General features: G+C 39.9%; 1 protein-coding gene across 1 annotated transcript in view; it reads left to right on the top strand.

Moving 5' to 3' along the window:
• BRD7 (bromodomain containing 7) overlaps positions 1-21,284 on the top strand; it is a gene marked incomplete in the record, with an annotated part of 891,907 nt that overhangs the window by 834,654 nt on the left and 35,969 nt on the right. The window contains 1 exon segment of the mRNA XM_044081983.1: positions 8,877-9,020. Within this exon segment, the coding sequence (XP_043937918.1) occupies positions 8,877-9,020 (144 nt within the window).

Genomic DNA, 21,284 nt, shown 5'->3' with positions numbered 1-21,284 from the left:
TCAGGCAAGACAAATTGATCCTTATACAGCTCCAATTTCTTCAGTTCTGGAATTTCTCTCCATACTTTTCAATTGGGGTCAGCAGCTGCGACCATTAAAGTACAGTTGGCAACTATTTCCACTTTTCACGTCGCTAATGAACCCAGTCTAATGGCTCATAGACTTTGTAAGGCATTCCTGAAGGGCACTATGCTGCTTCGCCCTCCCTTTGACCCGGTCATGCCTTGGGACCTAAATTTTGTGTTACAATGTCTCACCTCTTCCCCCTTTGAGCCTGCAGCTACTTGTGAACTGAAGTATTTGACTTGGAAAACTAACTTTTTGGAAACTATCACTTCAGCTAGATGTGTCTCGGAGCTCCAAGCTTTGTCAGTCAGACCGCCTTACTTGATTTTTCACAAGGACATGGTTTCCCTCAGACCAAACCCTTCCTTTATGCCAAAAGTGGCTTTGGTTAGTAATCTCAACCAATCCATTGAACTGCCCGTATTTTTTCCAGAGTTTTCTAATAGGGCAGAATTAAAATTTCACCAGCTGGATGCTCACAGGCAGTTGCGTTGTTTGCATAGAACAAAGGATCTTAGAAAATCGGATCAGCTATTTGTCTCATTTTCAGAAAATAAGATTAGGTCTCCTGTTTCCAAAGTGACCTTGTCTAGATGGATCTCTAGTTGTATTTCCTTCATTTGTGCCTCAGGTGGTAAGGATTTACCAGTTAGAGTGAGGGCTCATTCTACCCGATCCATGTCTACCTCTACAGCATTTCAGGCCAGGGTGTCTATGGATCATATTTGTGCTGTGGCTACATGGGCATCTCCTCACACCTTTATTACTCACTACAAATTGGATTTGTTATCCAGAGGCAGACCTTCCTTTGGTTCCATAGTGCTCAGGAGTATTTTCCACTGAGCTTCCCAGGGTTCAGGTGCTGGGGACGCTGTCCCACGGGTGAGAATGTAGGTGAGATTGGACTACATAACATCAAGAAGTTATGTACTCAGCATAACATTCGATGTATGTAGTCCATCTCGTCTCACATTCTTACTTAACCTCCCACCTTCCCCCATCCTGGAGGACCTAGAGGTTAAAGGGAGCAGTGCAGCATGGGATACCTCTTAGCCCAGCCAATTGAAAGACTTCAAGCTAGAGTATGGCCGAGTCGTAGCCGAGGTTCGGCTCCGAACCTACGGGTAAGAATGTGAGGCGAGATGGACTACATACATCGAATGTTATGGTGAGTACATAACTTCTTGTTTTGCCCTATGATCATCCAGAGACCTGGCTCCAAAGACTGCACAGGCCTGATAATCCAAGTCGAGATGAGACATGCCAACGCAGTAAATGGACTGGTCATGGGAGTCTTGATGGGACAATTTGTGCCCACACATACCAAACAGTTTTTAAAGCCCAAAGCACTGTCCATTGTATTTCAAACAGAAAAGCAAACCGGAAATGACAGAAAAACTTCTTCACAAAAATAGTGCGTTCGTGTATGTCAAAATATCTATCTAAGAAATAACTCTAATAGTAGTGCTGCTGCTACTACTACTGCTACTGTTTATTGTAACAAAAAAAGTGCAAGAAAAAACAAGTAAGGACAATTTGAGAGAAAATCAACTATGCTTTCTACAGAAAATGGTCGGAAACCGAGCTAACACACACACACACAAATAAAACGTGCTTGCTGGAGTCTCACACTAACTCTAGCTGCAGAGAAAAATACCTCTAAATCTCTAAAACACCTGGAAAATATCCCTAAACTCGCAGGAGAAGAGAAAAGCAGACAGTGATAAAGTCAGAGGGATTTAGCTACTGGAGCTTCATACAGAACACTTCTGACCCTGAAAGTGGAAAACAAGATCTGAAGAGGCTTTGGCATGCAGGGCATTGTGGGAGAAGAGGTGGAGCTTCTTTGCTGAAGATTTTGAGATGCCAGCCACTAATCGGGTAACCCTACAAGTTGAGACAGACAGGCAGACAAAAGCCACCATCTAATCAGTATGGCTACCTTTTATTGCTTCTGTTAACTTTTTATTGTTAGTGTGAACAAAGTACAGCATAAAAATAATTCAGTGTTGCTTTTAGAGAGACTTGTTCTGAAGTGTACTGATGATCATTTGTTCACTCCTGCACATTTCCAAGCTGCAGATTTCCACAGTTCCAGCTGATCATACCATCTCTTTGTTCTTCAAAATAGCAAGCATTTCTTCTGAGCTCCTTAATGTGTGCTGTCAAAGTGCAAATGTGGGTATGCAGCAGCCTCTTGGTAAGAGAGCGGTCTGCAGCAAACAGAGCAGCATTAAACTTTTTTATATTTGCTCATTTTAATGCCTTTCTGTTTTTAAGCTTCAGCTATAACCTCTGTCTGCCTTTGGCTGTGTGCATTTCTGTATATTACACAACTCATTGTTTCATAAACACATTGTGCCAGTTGTCCTTTACTGGGAAAACTGGTGGGTAGAATAAGTCGCTCTTTTTTTTTTTCCAGAGAAAGAGAGAGGTTACCTGTTGTCAAGCATCATAGGTCCTTGTTAGTTCCTGTTCTGCAGTCAGATTTTGTAGTTAGTAACCCTTCCCAACAGTTCAGTTATTCTGTCCTCCTAACTTTGCAGTGCTGCTCCCCGCTATGCACTTAGGTTGGTCTTCATGGAAATCAGCAGTACCAACCTCACCTCCAAGGCCAGGAAAGCTGTCTTCAAATGCTTTGCCTTTCGTCCCCATGTAGATTTCACATAAGTTATGCTTGTGACATTCAGCACCCGTAATGCTCAATATATATATATATATATATATATATATATATGTGTGTGTGTGTATGTATGCGTATGTGTATATATATATATATATATATATATATATATATATATATATTTTAACAAGCAGGGGAAGGGGTGGCAGATAAGGAAAATGGGGGTGAGGACAATTTATCAGCTTCATTGCTCAAGCCATGGTTTGACAGTTAATTGTGACCAATAGTACAACTGCTGTACCAGAATCTCTGTATTTAATACTATATACATGAGGCTGTCTGCCCTGAAAACAGATTACCCCCCTAACTTTTTAACCACTTCATGTTTCACAGTGCAAGTGTTACAGAAGGTGTTAAGTTTGCCTGCTGTACAAACTGTATGGCAGTCCCTGACCTAACCAAACTCTGACCCTTACACCAAGAATCAGTAGTTGCTACAATATTTCATTTGCCCCTTTTTTCCGAAATACATTTTAACAGACTTTTTAATTATAAAATATAAGAATAAGAACGTTTCACATAAAAAATAAAATATCAGAATAAGCAAGCATAAAATCAAGTAAAACAAAACTTTAAAAATATACACTATTTCTATACATAATGCCTCAGTCTTAAGTGTTAATGATCAAAATGGTTTCATTTAGTTTATTTTGACTTGACATATCTGAGTACAAAAAATTTAAGTTAATAAATAAAGCATAAATAAGAGTGAGGATTAGTATAAGATATTTTATACAGTAGACTAAGCTATCATTGCTTTATGAAATTCAGTTTTATGTTTTGGAATTATTTTAAAAGCTCTATAGTATTTATTTACTTATTTTATTTTACATTTGTTGACTAGGATAGTCCAACTGGATATATGTCCATTTTCAGCTGAGGCCCGGAGAGAAAAGCTCCAAGGTAGAACACACAGTAAAAATCACAAAATGATTACAAGTTAGACAGTTTACAGGCTCCATTTGAGCAAGCAGGTAATATATTCATACATTTTTAAAACAGTGTTGACAAATTGACTAGGCCATGTAACATGATTACAGACTATAGAGGAGGAGCTAGTCAGATTTTGAACAAAGACATAGCCAGTGAGTTTTAAAGTATCGCTTGAGGCTTTTTTTTAACTAAAAGAGGGTTCAAGAGTAAGATCAGCAGGAAGAGAGTTCCAAGTTTTGCCAACAGAGTTAGCAAACAGAGAGTCCCCAGCATAGTTGTTGATTTTGAATGTTTGAACCAGTAGTTTATTAGAAGAGCAAAGTGACCTCAGGTTGCTGTAAGGGTTGATGTTTTTAAGTGCAGGCATATTGTCAGGGTGATTGAGAACTTTATGGGCAATTATAAGCTGGTTGTACTGAAGTAGGCTAGGCCATTCTGGCCACCTCAGAAGATTTAGGTTGTGACTGTGGTGGGTCCTATAGGCCATGCCTGTTGCAAATCTAGCAATACGGTTATAACAGCTGGAGAGTTTGCTAAGAGCTGATTTGTTCAAATTAGTGAGTAGAGGGGAGGCATAGAGAAGAGTGGAGAGTAGATGGGAACGAGCAATAGCAGTCTTAGCAAATGAAGTACAAAAAAGTTTGATCTTGTAGAGTGAGCCAAGTTTTTGTTAATGGTTTTGATAGTTTGATTGACATGGATATCAAATTTGTGGGTGTTGTCTATTGTGATGCCGAAGAGTTTGGTTTGGGTATCTGGGGAGATAATGGTACCGTTATTAGATTTTATGGTAAAGAGTAGTGAGGAAGACTTACAAGTGGGGGAGAAAAGAACCAACTTTGTTTTGTTAGGGTTTAATATCAGCTGATGGTTGGAGAGCCAGTTTTCAACTATATTGAAAGTATTCTGGGTTAATGTCATTAGATCTGTCAGGGAGGTGGCTGAACAAATCAAGGTGGAGTCATCCTCATACTTGGATACCGGTAGCATTTGGGATGACAGCGGGAAGGTCATTAATAGAGAGAGAGAAAAGGAGTCCTAGTATGGAGCCCTGGGGGACACCTAGGGTGACGGGTAGACGGTTTGATAATTTGTCCTGCCATAGGATGGCTTGTTGTCTACCACACAGGTAAGTCTGGAACCATTGAAGCGCATGGCTATTTAGTGAGAATGCCTTAAGGGTGTGTATGAATATTTGGTGGCTGACCATATCGAAGGCCTTGGAGAGATCTAAAAAGCGGGCTGAGGAAACTTTGCTATTTCAGTTATGGTTTATGGTGTTAGAGAAGGATAGGAGGGCTGACGTGGTACTGTGGTGTGGCCTAAAACCGTGCTGAGAGTTGGCCAACAGCTTATTTTGGGTAAGATAATGCAGAAGTTGTTTATGGACACACCTCTCCGTAATTTTAGCCAGTGGTGACAGAATAGCTATGGGTCTAAAGTTAGTTCAAATGTGTTGCCTCCATTACAGAGTGGTATTACATGAGATATTTTCCAAATGGAGGGGGATGATGGCTTCAGATAAGGTTCTGTTGATTATGATGGAGAATGGGGTATGCTATGGCATCTGCTGCTTTTTGCAGATACTCTGGTGGGAGGAGATCAGCTGCTAGAGTAGTTGGTTTTAATTTCTTAATTAGAGATCTGATAAGTGATGTAGAAACAGTCTGAAAGCTAAAGGACAGTGGGGGGTATTGGCTGTGACAGAATTTGGGTTGGAACAGCTGGGTGCCAGTTGGCTGGCTAGGGATTGGATGGTTTCTGTGAAGAAACTATTAAAGGTATTTGCAATCTCCTCTGGGGATTTATGGTTGGAAGCTGGCGGGGTAGGAGTGGAGGACTGTCCTGGGTGAAGAAGTTTGTTTATTCCTACCCCAAACTTTTGAGGTTTGTTGTGATTTTGTTGAAGATGGTAGTAGAAGTTTTTTTTTGTGTGTGTGTAGTATAATAGATTTTTTTGTGTGATTCCTTAGCTGTTGGTATCCGAGTTGATCTAGTGGGTCTTTTGTGGCACGCCATTTGTGTCTTGCCTTATTTATAGCTATGATTTTAGATTTGGTCTCTTTTGAGAGCCACAAGGCAGTTTTTGTTTTGGTTCTAATGGAATGAGCAGGAGTGTGACAGTCGAGAATAGTAAGGAATATGGAATTAAAGTATTCTACTACATCGTCCAGTGAAAGGTGCTTTAGGACTGACAAATTGCAAGCTTTAAGTTCATTTTGAAAATGAGTGGAGTTTGTTTTAAAAGGTTTTAAGGGTGTATTTAAATGCTAAGTAACTAAACTCAGTCCAGTTAAGAGATGATAAAGTACACCAGTTCTTGGCTATATAAAACTTTTTTATTAGAGCGAAAACAATAACAAGTAACCTTGGTTCCAGTAATTTAACACTCGAGTGGGGTAGATGTAAAATTGCAAATTTCAAAGAAATGGAAATCAGAGTAGTAAAATAGGTATGTGATTATTGTTGTAAGATAGTCTACGGTTTTTGACAGATTTGCATCTCTGAAAATATGAAGTCTCACCAGATGAGTTTCATGCTGTGCAGTTGAAAAATAAATGATTATGTGAGGCTTCCTCATTTGTATTACTGACCATCTGCTAACTACAGAACTGTGTTCTGTCATTGGTGACATACTGATCACATAAAACTGTTCACAGCTGTTTTATAATGATCAGCAGTGCAATTCAATAACTCCGAATTCATAAATTGTGGTCACCTGAAATAATATTGAATGTTTAACGTTCACACAAACCTTACTAATATTGTGTAAACCTCTAAAGGTTTAACCTTGCCAACCTCTTGAGTTATACCCAGAAATGTTAACCTGTTCAGGAATCTATAAACTGGGCGTCTTTCAAGGTTCCACACACAAAAAAGTCAGTCGTGGTTAATGTAGTATGAAATGCCTCCAGTTTACTTGTGCGGTTTCTGCAACTCCTAAAACTTTACACATTAAGTTGTCTATATGGAGCCTGTGGGGGGTCTCTTCTTAGTAGGATTCATTATGGTTATTGCCTCTTTCAGTGGTGTAATGCCTTTCAAGTAGGTTAGCAGGACCAACATAAACTCTCCTTCTTTGTCACTGACTTACTGATTCAAGTTTTCCCTCCATACCTCTAAACTTCTTAGCACAAGAAACCTGGACAAAGCCTAAAGTAATGTGGAGATAAACGCCCCAAAACAGGTTCAGATTTTCAGTATTGCTCTAATAAACATAGAAAGTTGCTAGAATAATAGGATATTTGGTGTAGATTTTCTGAAGGATATAAGTCTAAAACTCAAATGTATGTAATTTAGTGACTTCAGTCCTCCTCAATTTGCCAGAAAACCACAAATTGTATAAGGAACAAACCAAAAATATGAGGCAAAAATCTGGACATTTGAAAAGTATGGTTCCATGCAGCCCATCAGCCAGTCACTTTTTTTCTTTTTACAGATTGTTCACATGCTGAATTAAGCTTCAAACCATGAAATTGGTAAAAACAGTAGTCTGGTTAATGGTAGTAGAAGTTTTTTTTGTGTGTGTGTGTAGTATAATAGATTTTGTTTTGTGTGATTCCTTAACTGTTGGTATCTGAGTTAATCTAGTGGGTCTTTTGTGGCATGCCATTTGTGTCTTGCCTTATTTATAGCTATGATTTTAGATTTGGTCTCTTTTGAGAGCCACGAGGCAGTTTTTGTTTTGGTTCTAATGAAATGAGCAGGAGTGTGACAGCTCATGGCTCTATTTTAACAAACATTTGAATCATTTGTTACAGCAGTATGTTCCTCTGTTAGCTAAAAACATTTAGGAATCACTATGAATTCAAGACCAGTGAAGAGCTGCAATTAAGAGGCTTATTTAAAAAACTACACCAAAATAATTGCTAGTATGTTTTCAAATGTTATTTTATATATATATGGTTATCGGGCACTTGATCAAATGGATAGTGCACCAACACCCAGCAGATTGACGTAATGTCGAAGTCGCAAATATTAACACATTCTGCACATGCACCAGAGATTACTCTGGAGTGGGCTAAACCAAGAGGAAGTGTTTTTGCAGGGGTCAAGCCCTCCTGCAGCCCTCGCATCCCCTGCTATCTATTTATGTATAGTAACTCTGAGATCACACAGTCCTCAGGGAATGGAAATATTCCCTGAGTAGGGTCAGTCTCTGTGTGTCTGTATCCTGTCATTTTGACAGGATGTTTGACATCAGTATGTATATATACATACGCACAAACACGTGTGTGTGTGTGTGTGTGTGTGTGTGTGTGTGTGTGTGTGTGTGTATATGTGTGTGTGTGTGTATATATATATATATATCTATATCTATATATATATATATATCTATATCTATATATATATATATCTATATATATATATATATATATATATATATATATATATATATATATATATATAAAATTTTTCTTCATTTATTCAAGAATAACAAAAAAACTGTTTTCACTGCTTTTTTTCTTTGCATTCTAAATGAGTAACTGTGTAGAGTTGGTTTTCTTTTTATCCTACAAAAAGGAAAATAACATCTTTATGGTCACAGCCACAGGCTGTAGAAATACAGACTCTGCCACTTTTACTGCAAGAAACTAGAAACGTTTTAGAGCTGATGTATTGTTTTACCTTACAGTGTAATTTTCGAGCCCCACTTGTTCTATGTGCTTTTATTTTAGAGTTATTTAGTTGAGTGTGTCTTTCTTTTACAAAATATATTTCCAGAAGATAACTGCATAAAACGGTTTGGTTTTATTTGTAGTACTTGCTGAGAAGTGCTTGAAGAGTTGCCGAAGTCCAATGCAGGTGTATTCTGTGACAGCAGTAACCACACCATTGTTTGCATTCATCCTGTTTGGTTAGTTGTGTGTTTAATTCTTTGATTATAACGTGTGATTTGCACGTCACTTTCTGTCGACACAAAACATGCCTTTGTAGGGCCATGCCAGAAATTTCAAGATATTCAGCCAGCATTTACAACTTTTCAAGAAGTGTTCACATACAAGCTGTAGTCAGTATCTCTCTTTAGTTCTTATATAGGAGACATCTTTCTTCAATAACAATGAAAAAGCTTGCACAAAAGAGCAGGTAGATCGTCAGTTTTGAAGGAACAGTGAAATCCAGTTTGCTGTAAATAATCTAGCAAATAATCCTGTTTCTTTGGCTCTAACACTTTATTTTTTTTTCTTTTTAGCTGACAGAGTAACCAGGAACCTTAAAGATCTTGCACGTAAAGTGGCTCCTGGTAATATCTGCAGTGTGGCGGGAGTTCGAAAAGCTATGGGCATTTCACAGCCCTTGACAACAGTGGATGCCAGCATAATGGACTTTGCTGATGGTCAGACATAAGTATATTGTCATTCTGATTTTTTGTATATGCATAGAATCAAAATTTTCAGTTTCATGGCTGGCTTTGTGCTCAGTTTTTATATTTCCATTTCTATGGTGCGCATTAAAACAGTTGTCTTTCAAATTTGGTGTGTGGCTTGTCAGTAAGAAAGATTTTGTACGTCCTAAAGCACATCACTTGGGGTTGGCGGAAGAGGGGCTTAGCTGCTTTTGTTAGTAATGTTCCACGTGAATGGTGAACATGTCATTTTTTATTTACTGAATGGGCCCTGTTTTAAGGGGCAGTTAAAATATGTTTGGTATTAATGTATACTGCATTTATATTTTAAATACAGGCCTCCAATGATGATCTTTTATCATTAATAAAAAAAAATAAATAAATAAATAAAAGCTTTCTTTTGCTGTCTACTGCTGCAGTGTAATACTTTGACCATCGTCTCAAACGTCCGTCAGTCAGTCGTTGACTTGTTTGTTCCAGCAGTATGCATGTCCCATTAGCACAGAGTATTGTGTTTTTACATTAAATTATTCTCTACCACGTTAATTTCTTCCTACTGTTTCAGAGTAATTACTCTTCTGTGTTTCTGTCTTGAGTACTTCATGGGTCAAAATGTCATTCCTTCAAGTGTCATTCATTGTAATAAAATTATTTTGAACATTTTATTAGCAATAAAAAGTTGTTATATGATTTTAGTGGAATGGAGTGGATTAATATTCTTCTTGGGATGCAAGTTTTCCCTTTTCATTTGCAGATGGACAGTATGTGCAGCTTTTTGTGTTGTTTCAGACATCTTTTTTTACTTGTTCCTCAAATCATTCCACTGTCAGGGTTATTATTTTGATAATTTTCAGTTTTTATGAGCTGGTGGAATGCAGTACTCTAGCCTAACATAAATGGTTAAACAGACATGATCTCTGTTTGAAGCCCTTTGAAGGGAAAGTCCCATCATAAGATCTTCCTGGCTTCATGATGAATTAGGATAGCTCTTAATGTAGCCTAGATCACCAAAGATAGATCACTGATTAGATGCTGGAGGAACCAGGAGGGGAAGGATGATGCACAGCATCTGACACCAGCTTGCCTGTGGGGGGGGGGGGGGGAGCAGGCACAGTCACTGCAGCACTAGCACCTAGTATAGAAAAACATGCATGATAGGCAGCAGATGATTTGAGACGTATGCTTGGCTTTACCAAGACACATTTGAATGGTAGCCTTTATTGAGCATTTGTATGAGCATAGGCATAGCCATAGGATAAGGTAATGTAGGCCCTTGACTTTGTGAGATCGTCTCAGCAATTGAGGGTAAAGAATTGAGGTTAAAATTGGAACTCCTTTCCCCATCTCAGTGGCCAGAGGAATAAAGTGCTTTCTGCAGCTCAGATTACCTGAGTTTGCATAGTGGCTCAGTCACTGGAAAGACATAGACAGGAGGACAGAAGGTGAGCAGGTATGGTTTGTCCATCCTGGAAGAGAGTATGTAGTGGATCTTGGCTGGCCCACCTGCTGCTGCACTGTTAGGTTGAGACATGGAAAGCAAGGAGCTAGTATACAGAAAGACTGCATCTACCTAGTCCAGTGATTGTAGCACTGGACAGAGGGACATAGGTAGCCCTTGCAGACAAATAGATGTTTACATCATCATCACAGGCATGGGTAAAGCTATGGTGGAAGATGCCTTCATAGTTTGTATCTTAGATAAGTAAAGCTGCTGGGGGGGTGGCTTGTAACATATAGATCCCACTCCAGAGACAGATAGGTAGGCCACTAAAGGGCTGTAGTCTTTGGGGGGAGCCATACTTATTGTGGTCAGAGGATAGGGGGGCATGAGTGCTTAGGATTGAGCTGATGACTATATGTAAGCAGGTGTACAGGAAATCCTTATGGCTTCCTAGTTAATAGCAAAAGTGTAGTAACCCCTGCGAGTACAGCAGCTGCAAGGTCCCACAAGAACAATAATCCAAACAGAAAAATAAGGACCAGCAAACAAGGCACCTAATAACTATTTTAATAAAAGTATATAGGTTCTTATGACAGACCGCTTTCGGCTGATTTAGTACACAGCCTTCATCAGTGTAAAAAATACATGCAAAAAAAAAAACATTTTATAAATTGGATAGAACATGTGATTAATTACAAATGCTCATTTAGACCTGGCTTAAAGAGACCACCAAGCTTAATAATCCATTTTTTCTCCGTGGAATTCAGTAAATCATGCCAACCTAATTTATTGTTTCTGGGTCTGTTTATTTTATCTATAATGGTGAAACTAAAACAAGCATTGCTGTGTATTAATGAATGTTTGTAAAGAGCATTGTTTTCTCTTTTATTTTTTATATCACTGAGATGTTCAGATATTCTGAATTTTAAGGGTCTAGAAGTTTGACCAACATAAAATGCAGGACAATTGCACTTGGCAAAATACCCAGTCCGAAGAACAATTAGCAAAAAATTTAATATCATATACTACAGGAGTGTTCTGACTGCTGAAGTTTTTAGTAGCTTGGCACAATGTGTGCAATGTCCACAGGGAAAACAGCCTATTAAAGGTTCACCTTATAATGTGGTTTGTGTGGTATAAGTACTTCTGGCTTCGGAATGTTTGAAATGATTAAAGAAAGCAGATAAATGTCTGCCTTTACGAAAAGAAAACAGACATCTGTCGCCAGTAATTTCACTAAGTTTTGGGTCACATGTTAAGAAGTTCCAATTTTGCTGGACAGTATTGATTAATATATTGGTGTTGCATCCGTAGGTGGTTATGAATCTAGGTGGATTGGAATTAGATAGGGTGTTGTTTTTGTAACGAAGAAGAAGATCATCCCTTTTCATATTATCCACTGTGTGTTTAGTGCGTAATAATTGACCCAATTTGTAACCACGGTCATGAAATCTAAGAACTAGATCGTCCCTAAATCGTGTATAGGTGTGTTTGTCGGAACAAATGCGCTTGATGCGCATGAACTGAGATTTAGGGATGTTTTTGCAAATATGGGGAGGGTGAAAGCTGGAGGCATGGAGGAGTGAATTGTTCTCAGGGAATTTGCAATGAATTTCTGTAGTCAACATATGGTCGGATGCGCGGCAAATCAAAACATCCAGAAAAATCATTTTATTTTTATCATAGTTGACAGAGAATTTGATTCCCCATTTATTTTCATTCAAATATGTGGTAAATTCCAAAAGATATTCAGAATCCGCCCTCCATACCAACCAGCAATCATCTAGATATCTACGCCAGATGTCCATTTCTTCAATATAGATATTATGTGAGGTATCATAAATGATATGGTCTTCAAAATATGCCATGAACAAATCTGCGTATATAGGGGCGAAGGAAGCCCCCATTGCTGTCCCCTTGGTTTGCAAATAACAATTGCCTTGAAAAAAGAACACTTTCTTAGTCAATACATGTTCAGTCAAACACAACAAAAGGGTGTTAAAGCCGGGTTTATATAATTCGGTCTTATTGAGCCAATATTCTAAGGCCTCCAATCCAGCCCAGTGGGGAATGTTGGTATATAGTTATGTAACATCCATAGTACCAAGTAACCAATCTGGTTCTAACTGTGTTTCGGAAATGATTTGGAGAAATTCCGTGGTGTCTCTGATCCTTGCTCTGACACAATTTAATAGCGGCTGTAAGTATTTGGTTAAAAAAGAGAGCTAAAGGTTCGGTTAATTAATTCCTATCAGAAACAATAGGTCTACCTGGGGGATTCTGGAGGTTTTTATGTATTTTAGGTAGGAAGTATATGTATTGTGGGCAAGGGTTAGATATAGTGAGTTGGGACTGAATGTTCCTGGTAATGATACCTTCTTCAACAGCTAATGTAAGAAAAGAGTCCGTCTGTTCTTTGAAAACAGGTGTTGGATCAATGGTTAATTGGGTGTAGTATTGAACGTTAGACAGTTGTCTGAAGGCTTCCTTGTCATATTGAGACATATCCTGAACTACTATCGAACCCCCTTTGTCAGCAGCAATGATAACCAACTCGTGATTGTTCGCAAGTTTAGTGATATTATCCATGCATGTTTTGGATATATTGTTGGGTAGAGGGGTGAATGACCTGTATTGGAAGTGAAGATCTTTGATAATTGCATGTTGAAACATGGAAACATGTTGGTTCATAGGAGGCATGAAAGAGGATTTGTGATATTTAAATTCATCAGAGATCTTTGATGACTGTTCCTGAAAAAATAATTTAAGGTTTAGAATCCTACAAAATGCAATGATGTCATTAACAAAACTTTCTTCTGAAACAAAGAAACCAGGAATAAATGATAACCCTTTATTAAGAATTTCAATTTCGGAGGATGTGAGGACATGAGATGAAATGTTTTATATTCACATTGGTTCTTTGGTCACAAACATCTGAAGTAGACTTTCCATATTGTCTACAGCTTTTATGTTTTCTGCCCCCCCCCCCCTCCTCCTATGTGTAAACCCGAGGTAGTGATGGAATTCCTTCTTTTCAATGCTGGTGAGCCTGTGGCACCTGCAGAATCAGTTTCTAAGCCTGAAGAAGAGTCATCAGCTGATGTGTCAGTGTTGTGAGGTGCACCCTTTTTTAAGATGGATTTAGTGCGTTTTCTTTTAGAAGAAGTCCGATTTTGTGAACTAAATCGGACATGTTTTGCTTTGTTTTCAAAATTAAAGGGTATAATCATCTAAGTCTCTTTGAAACATTTTCCTTTTCCTTTCTTTTAACTGAGTTTCCAATATTGACAATTCTTTGCTTAAATTTTTAATGTTATTGGTATATGAAATCTGTCCCTCAAATCGTTTGGCTTTATCACTAAGTGAAGTAATAGATGCTATCTCTTGTTCAATAATTCTATTGTGATGGTTAGCCAAAATTTCAACAAATTTCAGAGATGTTTTCTGTTGAACCTCCCCCCCATTGTTTAAGTAACAGGTCATCAGGGTTATTTACCAGTGGTTGTGTCCAGCAAAATTGGAACTTATTAACATGTGACCCAAAACTTAGTTTAATTATTGGCGACAGATGTCTGTTTTCTTTTCATAAAGGCAGAAATTTATCTGCTTTCTTTAATCATTTCAAACATTCCGAAGCCAGAAGTACTTATACCACACAAACCACATTATCAGGTGAACCTTTAATAGGCTGTTTTCCCTGTGAACATTGCACACATTGTGCCAAGCTACTAAAAACTTCAGCAGTCAGAACACTCCTGTAGTATATGATATTAAATTTTTTGCTAATTGTTCTTCGGACTGGGCAATATATTTGGCCAAGTGCAATTGTCCTGCATTTTATGTTGGTCAAACTTCTAGACCCTTAAAATTCAGAATATCTGAACATCTCAGTGATATAAAAACTAAAAGAGAAAACAATGCTCTTTACGAACATTCATTAATACACAGCAATGTTTGTTTTAGTTTCACCATTATAGATAAAATAAACAGACCCAGAAACAATAAATTAGGTTGGCATGATTTACTGAATTCCATGGAGAAAAAATGGATTATTAAGCTTGGTGGTCTCTTTAAGCCAGGTCTAAATGAGCATTTGTAATTAATCACATGTTCTATCCAATTATTTATAAAATGGTTCTTTTTTGCAAGTATTTTTTACACTGATGAAGACTGTACTAAATCAGCCGAAACCAGTCTGTCATAAGAACCTATATACTTTTATTAAAGTATTTATTATCAGGTGCCTTGTCTACTGGTCCTTATTTTTCTGTTTGGTTCCTAGTTAATAGCCCCTCTACAAGGTTTGCCTGTATTGTACAGGGTATGCCCCTAGTATACAGCTGTATAGACTGTCTGAATGGGGGAGACTTGATGGTCAGCATATATAGGGGGCAAAAAGCATCCATAAAAAATAAACACTTGAGAGCTGCCTGCATGACAGCCTCCCATGATTGCTGGTTGCCTGTCACCCCCACAGAGGAAGAAAGTGACCAATTGATTTTGGAAATTCTGATGCATGGCAGGCTGCAGGAGACTGAAAAAAACATTAAAATGAATCTGTTATAAAATCTGAACTTCATTGTTGACATATTGTTATGGCAGTCATTCAAAACAACCTGGTTCAGTAGAGGTGCAGTTTACATCCAGGTAGCCCTTTTTCTCTGCTCACTTGTGCTGGTAGAATGAGGGACAGCTGAGGCAACCTGAGTTTGAATAATGGCTTGGGCGCTAGACAGTTCAGACAGAAGGGTGGGTTTGCCCATCTTTGGGGGATGATAGGGACATGCATGTTGGTTGATTTCCTTGGTGGAGAATAGGGGAAATAAGCACACTGTGTCTCCCCTGACTGGACAGGACATTCCTGTTGCAGTGAATCCCTTCTGGAAATGAGGGGTTGTGCAGTGCTGATGCTTATCACATGTCCCAGTTAAGGGTGGCACAGTAGTGAGTGTATTAGGGTAGGGCAAAAAAATAAATAAATACAATTTCAAACCACTTTTGATGGCTGCCTACATAATGGCCCCTCCCAGACAACCCTCATCCCTTTTTGTCCATTGATTAGGAAATTAATGTGCCAGTTGGTCAGAAGAGAAAGGTTGATGATGATCCATAACAGGAACAAAGAAAGACAAATTAAGGGCATTTTCATACTGCGTCCTATTTCATGTAAAAATTGTACTTGATGACCGATTTAAATCACTGTTACAGTATTCCAAACAGATGGGTTTTTACCATTGACGTCCTAGGGTGCCAAAACCTTAACCTTTCTGAACCATATGTCCAGCATATGACCTCAGTTGACATGCCAGTCATGGACTTCAAACAGCAAATTTTTTCCTTGGTCAATCAAGCTACTCTGATAGCTAGACACAACATAAAATCCAGGAATGATGCTATTCAGGCTTCTTCCAAAGCAGCTACTACTGGCTGAGTCATTAGGAGATGCGCATGGTTATGCAACCAGCCCCTACCTAAAAATGTTAAAGCTAAGCTCATAGACTCCCCTCTTGACAGGAACCCTGTTTGGTGAACAGGCAGCTAGTCTATTCAAAACCTTGCAAGAGCGAAGTGAAACTTTGAAGGACTGCAGACAAACCCTACTAACATCTGAGCCTAGATTCCAGAGGAATTAACCTGCCCAGCCCACTTTTTTATCAAAGAAAACATAGACCTCATGAAACACAAGAAGACAGCAAGAAAAAGATTTACAGAGAAGCCTGAAGTGTATGTCAGATCTGGGAGGCATCCCTTCTCAGATAAGTCAGTGCACCTATATTCCCTCTCGATCCCCACCTCCCCTACAGTACCAACCTTCCTTTTTCAAAAAGACTTTCAGTTTCCATTCCAAACTGGGAAAAAAACAATACAGACAAGGGGGTAGTCACCATCATCAAACAAGATTACATTGTGTCCTAGAAGGAGCTCTCCCCCTTCAAAGGCATGCCACCTCCTGTCTACAACCAGTTAAAAATGCTCCTTTTCATCCTACAAAATCTATAGTCTGAAGGCACCTTGGAAGTCGGTTCCTCCTCAGTTTGTAGGCCAAGGATTTTACTTGACTCAAAGCTTCTTCGGGCACCAAGAAGAGGACAGTGGAAGGCTCATACTGGATCTCTATCTGCTCAACACCTTCCTCAAGGTACTCACTTTCAAAATGCTATCTCTTCAGACCCTTATTCCATGTATCCTTTCTCGGGCTTTTCCAGTGTTTCTGAATTTAAAAAAATGTGTTCCAGTTATACCCTTTTGCAGGAGTCTGGGAAATACAGATAATTCCCTACCAAGATGATCAGCTAATCCAGGCACATCTCCTCAGACCCTGCTGCTTTACCTCAAGTTCACCCTCAACCCCCCCCCCCCCCCCCAGCAACTGGGGTTCACAGTAAATTTCAAAATGTCCTTCGTGCATCTCATTCAGAACTTAGTTTTCTTGGATAGACTAGACAACAAAAACATACAGGCCTTCTTACCCAAGGAGAAGGTGCAGTCTCTCCAAACTTGTTTTGCAAGGGAAATTCTCAGCACAGTGTTACATGGCAGCAACTATACTTCCACTGGCCAAACTGCATATGAGGAAAATCCAGAGATCCAGTGCTACTTGAAGAATGCATGGTCTCAACATTCTCCTCAACTGGATTCCTAGATCTCCCTCATGCCTTGCATCAAGAAGAAAATCCTGTGGTGAGTGGCACAGGACAGCCTCAATCCAAGGCTATCGTTCAAAATACAGACTGCAACTCAGGCGCTGCAGGCAGATACCTGAAATGACTTGGGAAGTATGGACAGGGATACATTGGGTCCAGGGTTACTGGACAACCAAACTCAAGACAGAACACATCAACCTAAAATAGATGAGGGCTCTCCTACAGGTCCTTCGTTTTCTCTTCCCACCTCTGAAAACCAAGGCCTCCATGGATTCACAGACAATACGACCATCATGTTGTACACAAACAAGGGGGAAGACATTACTAAGAGTTGTACAGGTTGGCTTGTATGGTTTGGGACCTAGCCATCAAGGCACAAATATCCCTCCAGGCAGTATATATCCCCTTCCAGGACAACATCCTGGTGGATTCACTCAGCAAGTTGATTGAAGACCCACAGGAATGTATGCGCAACAAACATATTCCTAGAAATAGTCCACAAGTGGGGTCCACCGTAAATAGATTTTTTTGCTTCAGAGTTTCACAAACATCTTCCATTTTTGCACAGGGACTCTTTGTTCCCAAGTGTGGAGAATAAATAACCTTGTCCTTCCAGTGGATAGGGAGGTTTCTTTGTGCCTTGCCTCTACATTCAGAACTTCTATTAAAATTTAAAAAGAAAATCCAAGACTTCTACTATTGACTCCCTTTTGGACAAGCCAGCATTGGTTCCCTCTTTTCTATCTCTCAACCATGGCAATCACCACAAAGTGGACTTGATCACACAGCAGAAGAGATGATTGCTCCACTCCTGTCTTCTTCCCTCAACCTAACTCTGTGGATGATAGGATTCTGATTTCTTCCAGACACCTGTTTTCTGAGGACATGCTGTGGGTCCTTCAGGTAGGAGACCCAGCACTCGAAAATCATACATAACCAAATGGAAGAGATTTTCTGTATAGTATCAGTTTGACAGTCTGAACCCATTAAAGCTGAGGTTCCTCTTGTCTTGGCCTATTTTTGTGAACTCAAGAAACACAATGTGGTGTACTCTTTTTTTGTTAAAGCCCACATTGAGCCATCTCAACCGGTCTCCTCCTTAACTCTTCTGTTATGTCCAGGCATGAGGTCAAACAGTTCTTAATAGGAGTTCTACATTTAAATCTACCCAGAAAACTGGTGTCCCACTTGGGATCTCAGCTGTATCTTGGATAAAATCACCCAGCCTGCCTTTGAGCCAGCTGCTGCTTCTATCTCAAATTCTGCAACTGGAATACAATTGTCAGTGGCCCTCACTTTTCTAGAAGTGCCTCAGAACTATGGGAACTCATGGTCATTCCGCCTTTCCTAATATTTCACAAGGACAGCGTGTTCCTGAGGATCAACCTTTCTTTCATGCCTAAAGTGGTAAACGAAATGTCCCTCAACCAGGCCATCAACCTGCCTACCTCCTTTTCCCAACTCACAGAACAGTAGGGAAAAAGAATTCTTCATTCATTGGATGTTTGCAGACAGCTAATATTCTACCTAGACAAGACTGTTTATAAATCAAAGCATTTGTTTTCTTCCTGCACTTTAAGCTGGGCCAGCCAGTGTCCACACTACTGCTAACTGGATTTCTAAGTGCATTTCTTTTTGGTATACCTACTATGGGAAATCTGTACCATCATTCCCAAGGACTCCCATCTATTAGAGCAGTGGCCTCTTCTGGAGCCTTCTACAAAGAGATGGACTCCAGAATTATACTGGAAGCTGCTACATGGTCTTCTGCAGAAACCTTCACTAAGCACTACAGAGTAGATGCTTTTTCCAAGTCTAGGGCCATTTTACTAGGTCAGTCCTTTCTGGCCTCTAAGACAGTTCTCTCAATTCTTATCTATCCACCCTTTTGATCCCTTAAGCTTTGTGAATCTCCCATCTGTTTGGAATACTGCTACAGTGATTTCAGTCAACATAGTACAGTTGTGTAAGAACTTAACCATAACAGTAGATGTCCTAGTGATACTTGTTGCAGCATTCCTTCCCACCCACCTTTCCCCCTTCTTTTTGTTTCCCTTTGCTTGTCCTTTTTTCTGCTACCTTGTCTAGCAACCCCAAGGACTGAGCCCCCCCCCCCCCTCCAGTCTGCTCTTCGCCTTCTAGCTGACTACTCTTTTCTCAGATGTCTACAGGCTGCTGGCTGGGAGATAGTCCGAGGATTCTTGCTCATGCATCAACTTTTCTACCTCTCTGCTCACGGGCTAAGGTCATTTGTTGGACGTATGGCTCTAGGAAGGTTAAGGCTTTGGTACCCCAGCTGGATGTCAGTGGCTAAAACCCATCTGTTTGGAATACTGCAGTAGTGATCAGTAAGACATCTGCTGTTATGATAAGTTCTTACACAACTGTACTTTTGTCCATAAAATCTTTCATTTAATCAGTCCTTTGAGTTCCCATCATTTTACCTCAGGAGTTCAGAACAGTGAAGAGCATGTTCTTCATACCAAGGATGTTTTATGACCTACTATTTTTACCCTTTTTTGCATGCATCAGCATAGGAAAACAGGATACTTTATCTCCTTTATAATTTTTCCATATCTTTTGTGTTTCTAATACCATGACAGGAATCGACCCCATTCCTAAGGCAAAGTATGATTAAAGTTCATGAAATTAGTATTGTTTCAGTCTTTGATGTCAGCCAAAAGTGCTCTTCTCAGCACCCGCAATTTGTCCAATAATGACATAATCTGCAATTCGTATGGGGTAGCATATCTAAATATGATTGTAGACTCTTTTTTTTTTTTAAAAGACTGGTTGCTCCTACTACTATTGGAACTATCTGGGTGTCTTGGATGATCCCATGTGATGTGGGCTTCATCATTTTCTATGATGCTTTGTGGCTCATGTTTCCAGTGATGTTCATCGTGTTTCACTGTTGCAGTCATTACACTTGGGTTATCCTGCTGGCAGGCTACCCGCAGTCGGCCTGAATTCCAAAGTCCTGATCCGGCATCGGTTGCTGTCGCCTCTTCCCTGACGTCAGTGCGCCAGGGGTATATAAGATGCAGCCGACGCCATTTTCTTCAGTCTTTCTTGCTGCGAGGTGCCCGAAGCAAAAGCAGTTCTCAAGTGCCAGTCGGCTGACTCCTGAGATTTTCGAATTCGAATTTCAGATGCAAAGCCTTCATTAAAGCTAAGTACCCCGTTGGAGAAACTTTTTTTCGTGCTCCAGACCAATGTCAGAAAAAGTTAACAATTGTATTTCTTGTGGGAAGCAAATACCTCATAAGGATTTTCGCTCTTATTGTATTCCTTGCCTAGGCCCTGACCACACGACGTTGCTTGTCGGTTTTGTGCTAGATTTAACCAACGCACTATCAAGCGTCGGTACGATTTCACCTTTCATTACTTTGGCCGCAGATTCAATTATACAATGCCGGTAAAACAGCTGACGACCGTAGTCTATAAAAAACGCAAGGATAAAGACAAGGACAGGCATCCGAGGTCCAAAACCGACGATGAGGCTTCTTCTAAGCTAGTAGTCTGTTCGCCGGTTCTCAGTGAGGCGCTTTCGCAGCCCCTGACACCCGCTACCTCAGAGCCACAGGCCGCTTCCGACTCCCACGTGGAGCCGACTGGGCCTCTGGAAACTCAAGGTATTGGATCCTCGGAAACTATTCCCTCAGATGGGTCCGGAGCCGCTGTGCAGGCATCGGCTTCTGAGGGTGTATTCAGACCGACAGTTATTTGTAAAGCCATCTTCAGCTTCAAAGCCAAAGACTAAAGCAGCTCTAAAGACAAGGAAACAAGTACGGCATTCTCCAGGACAGACTTCCATGCCTAAAAAACAGATGCTCAAAATGGCCGAAGACCTTATTACTTTGATCAGGGGTTCCCATCCCCCTCCTGATAAGAGGCCTAGGCAAGAGACAGAATATGAATCTTCAGATCAGGTCTCCATTTCCTCTGATTCCTCCTCTGAACAGGGATACTCTTTTCCTCCCTATGAGGATTCTGATGCTGAAGAATCTATTCCTTCAGCTTCTCCTCCTGAGGATTACTCTTTCGGGGAAACCTTGCATACTATGAGGGAGCACTTAAATTGGGAGAGCCAGGATTATTCAGAATCCAAGAAAAGGCTCAGAGATTTTCTTTTACTTCCTCAGCACAGACCCCTTGCTATTCCTCCTG

Source organism: Protopterus annectens, chromosome 8.part1 (genome assembly GCF_019279795.1).
Source record: "Protopterus annectens isolate FY-2018-M chromosome 8.part1, PAN1.0, whole genome shotgun sequence".
NCBI lineage: Eukaryota > Metazoa > Chordata > Ceratodontiformes > Protopteridae > Protopterus > Protopterus annectens.
Note: the sequence above shows the minus strand (reverse complement) of the source record. Positions and strands in the feature narration are given on the sequence as shown.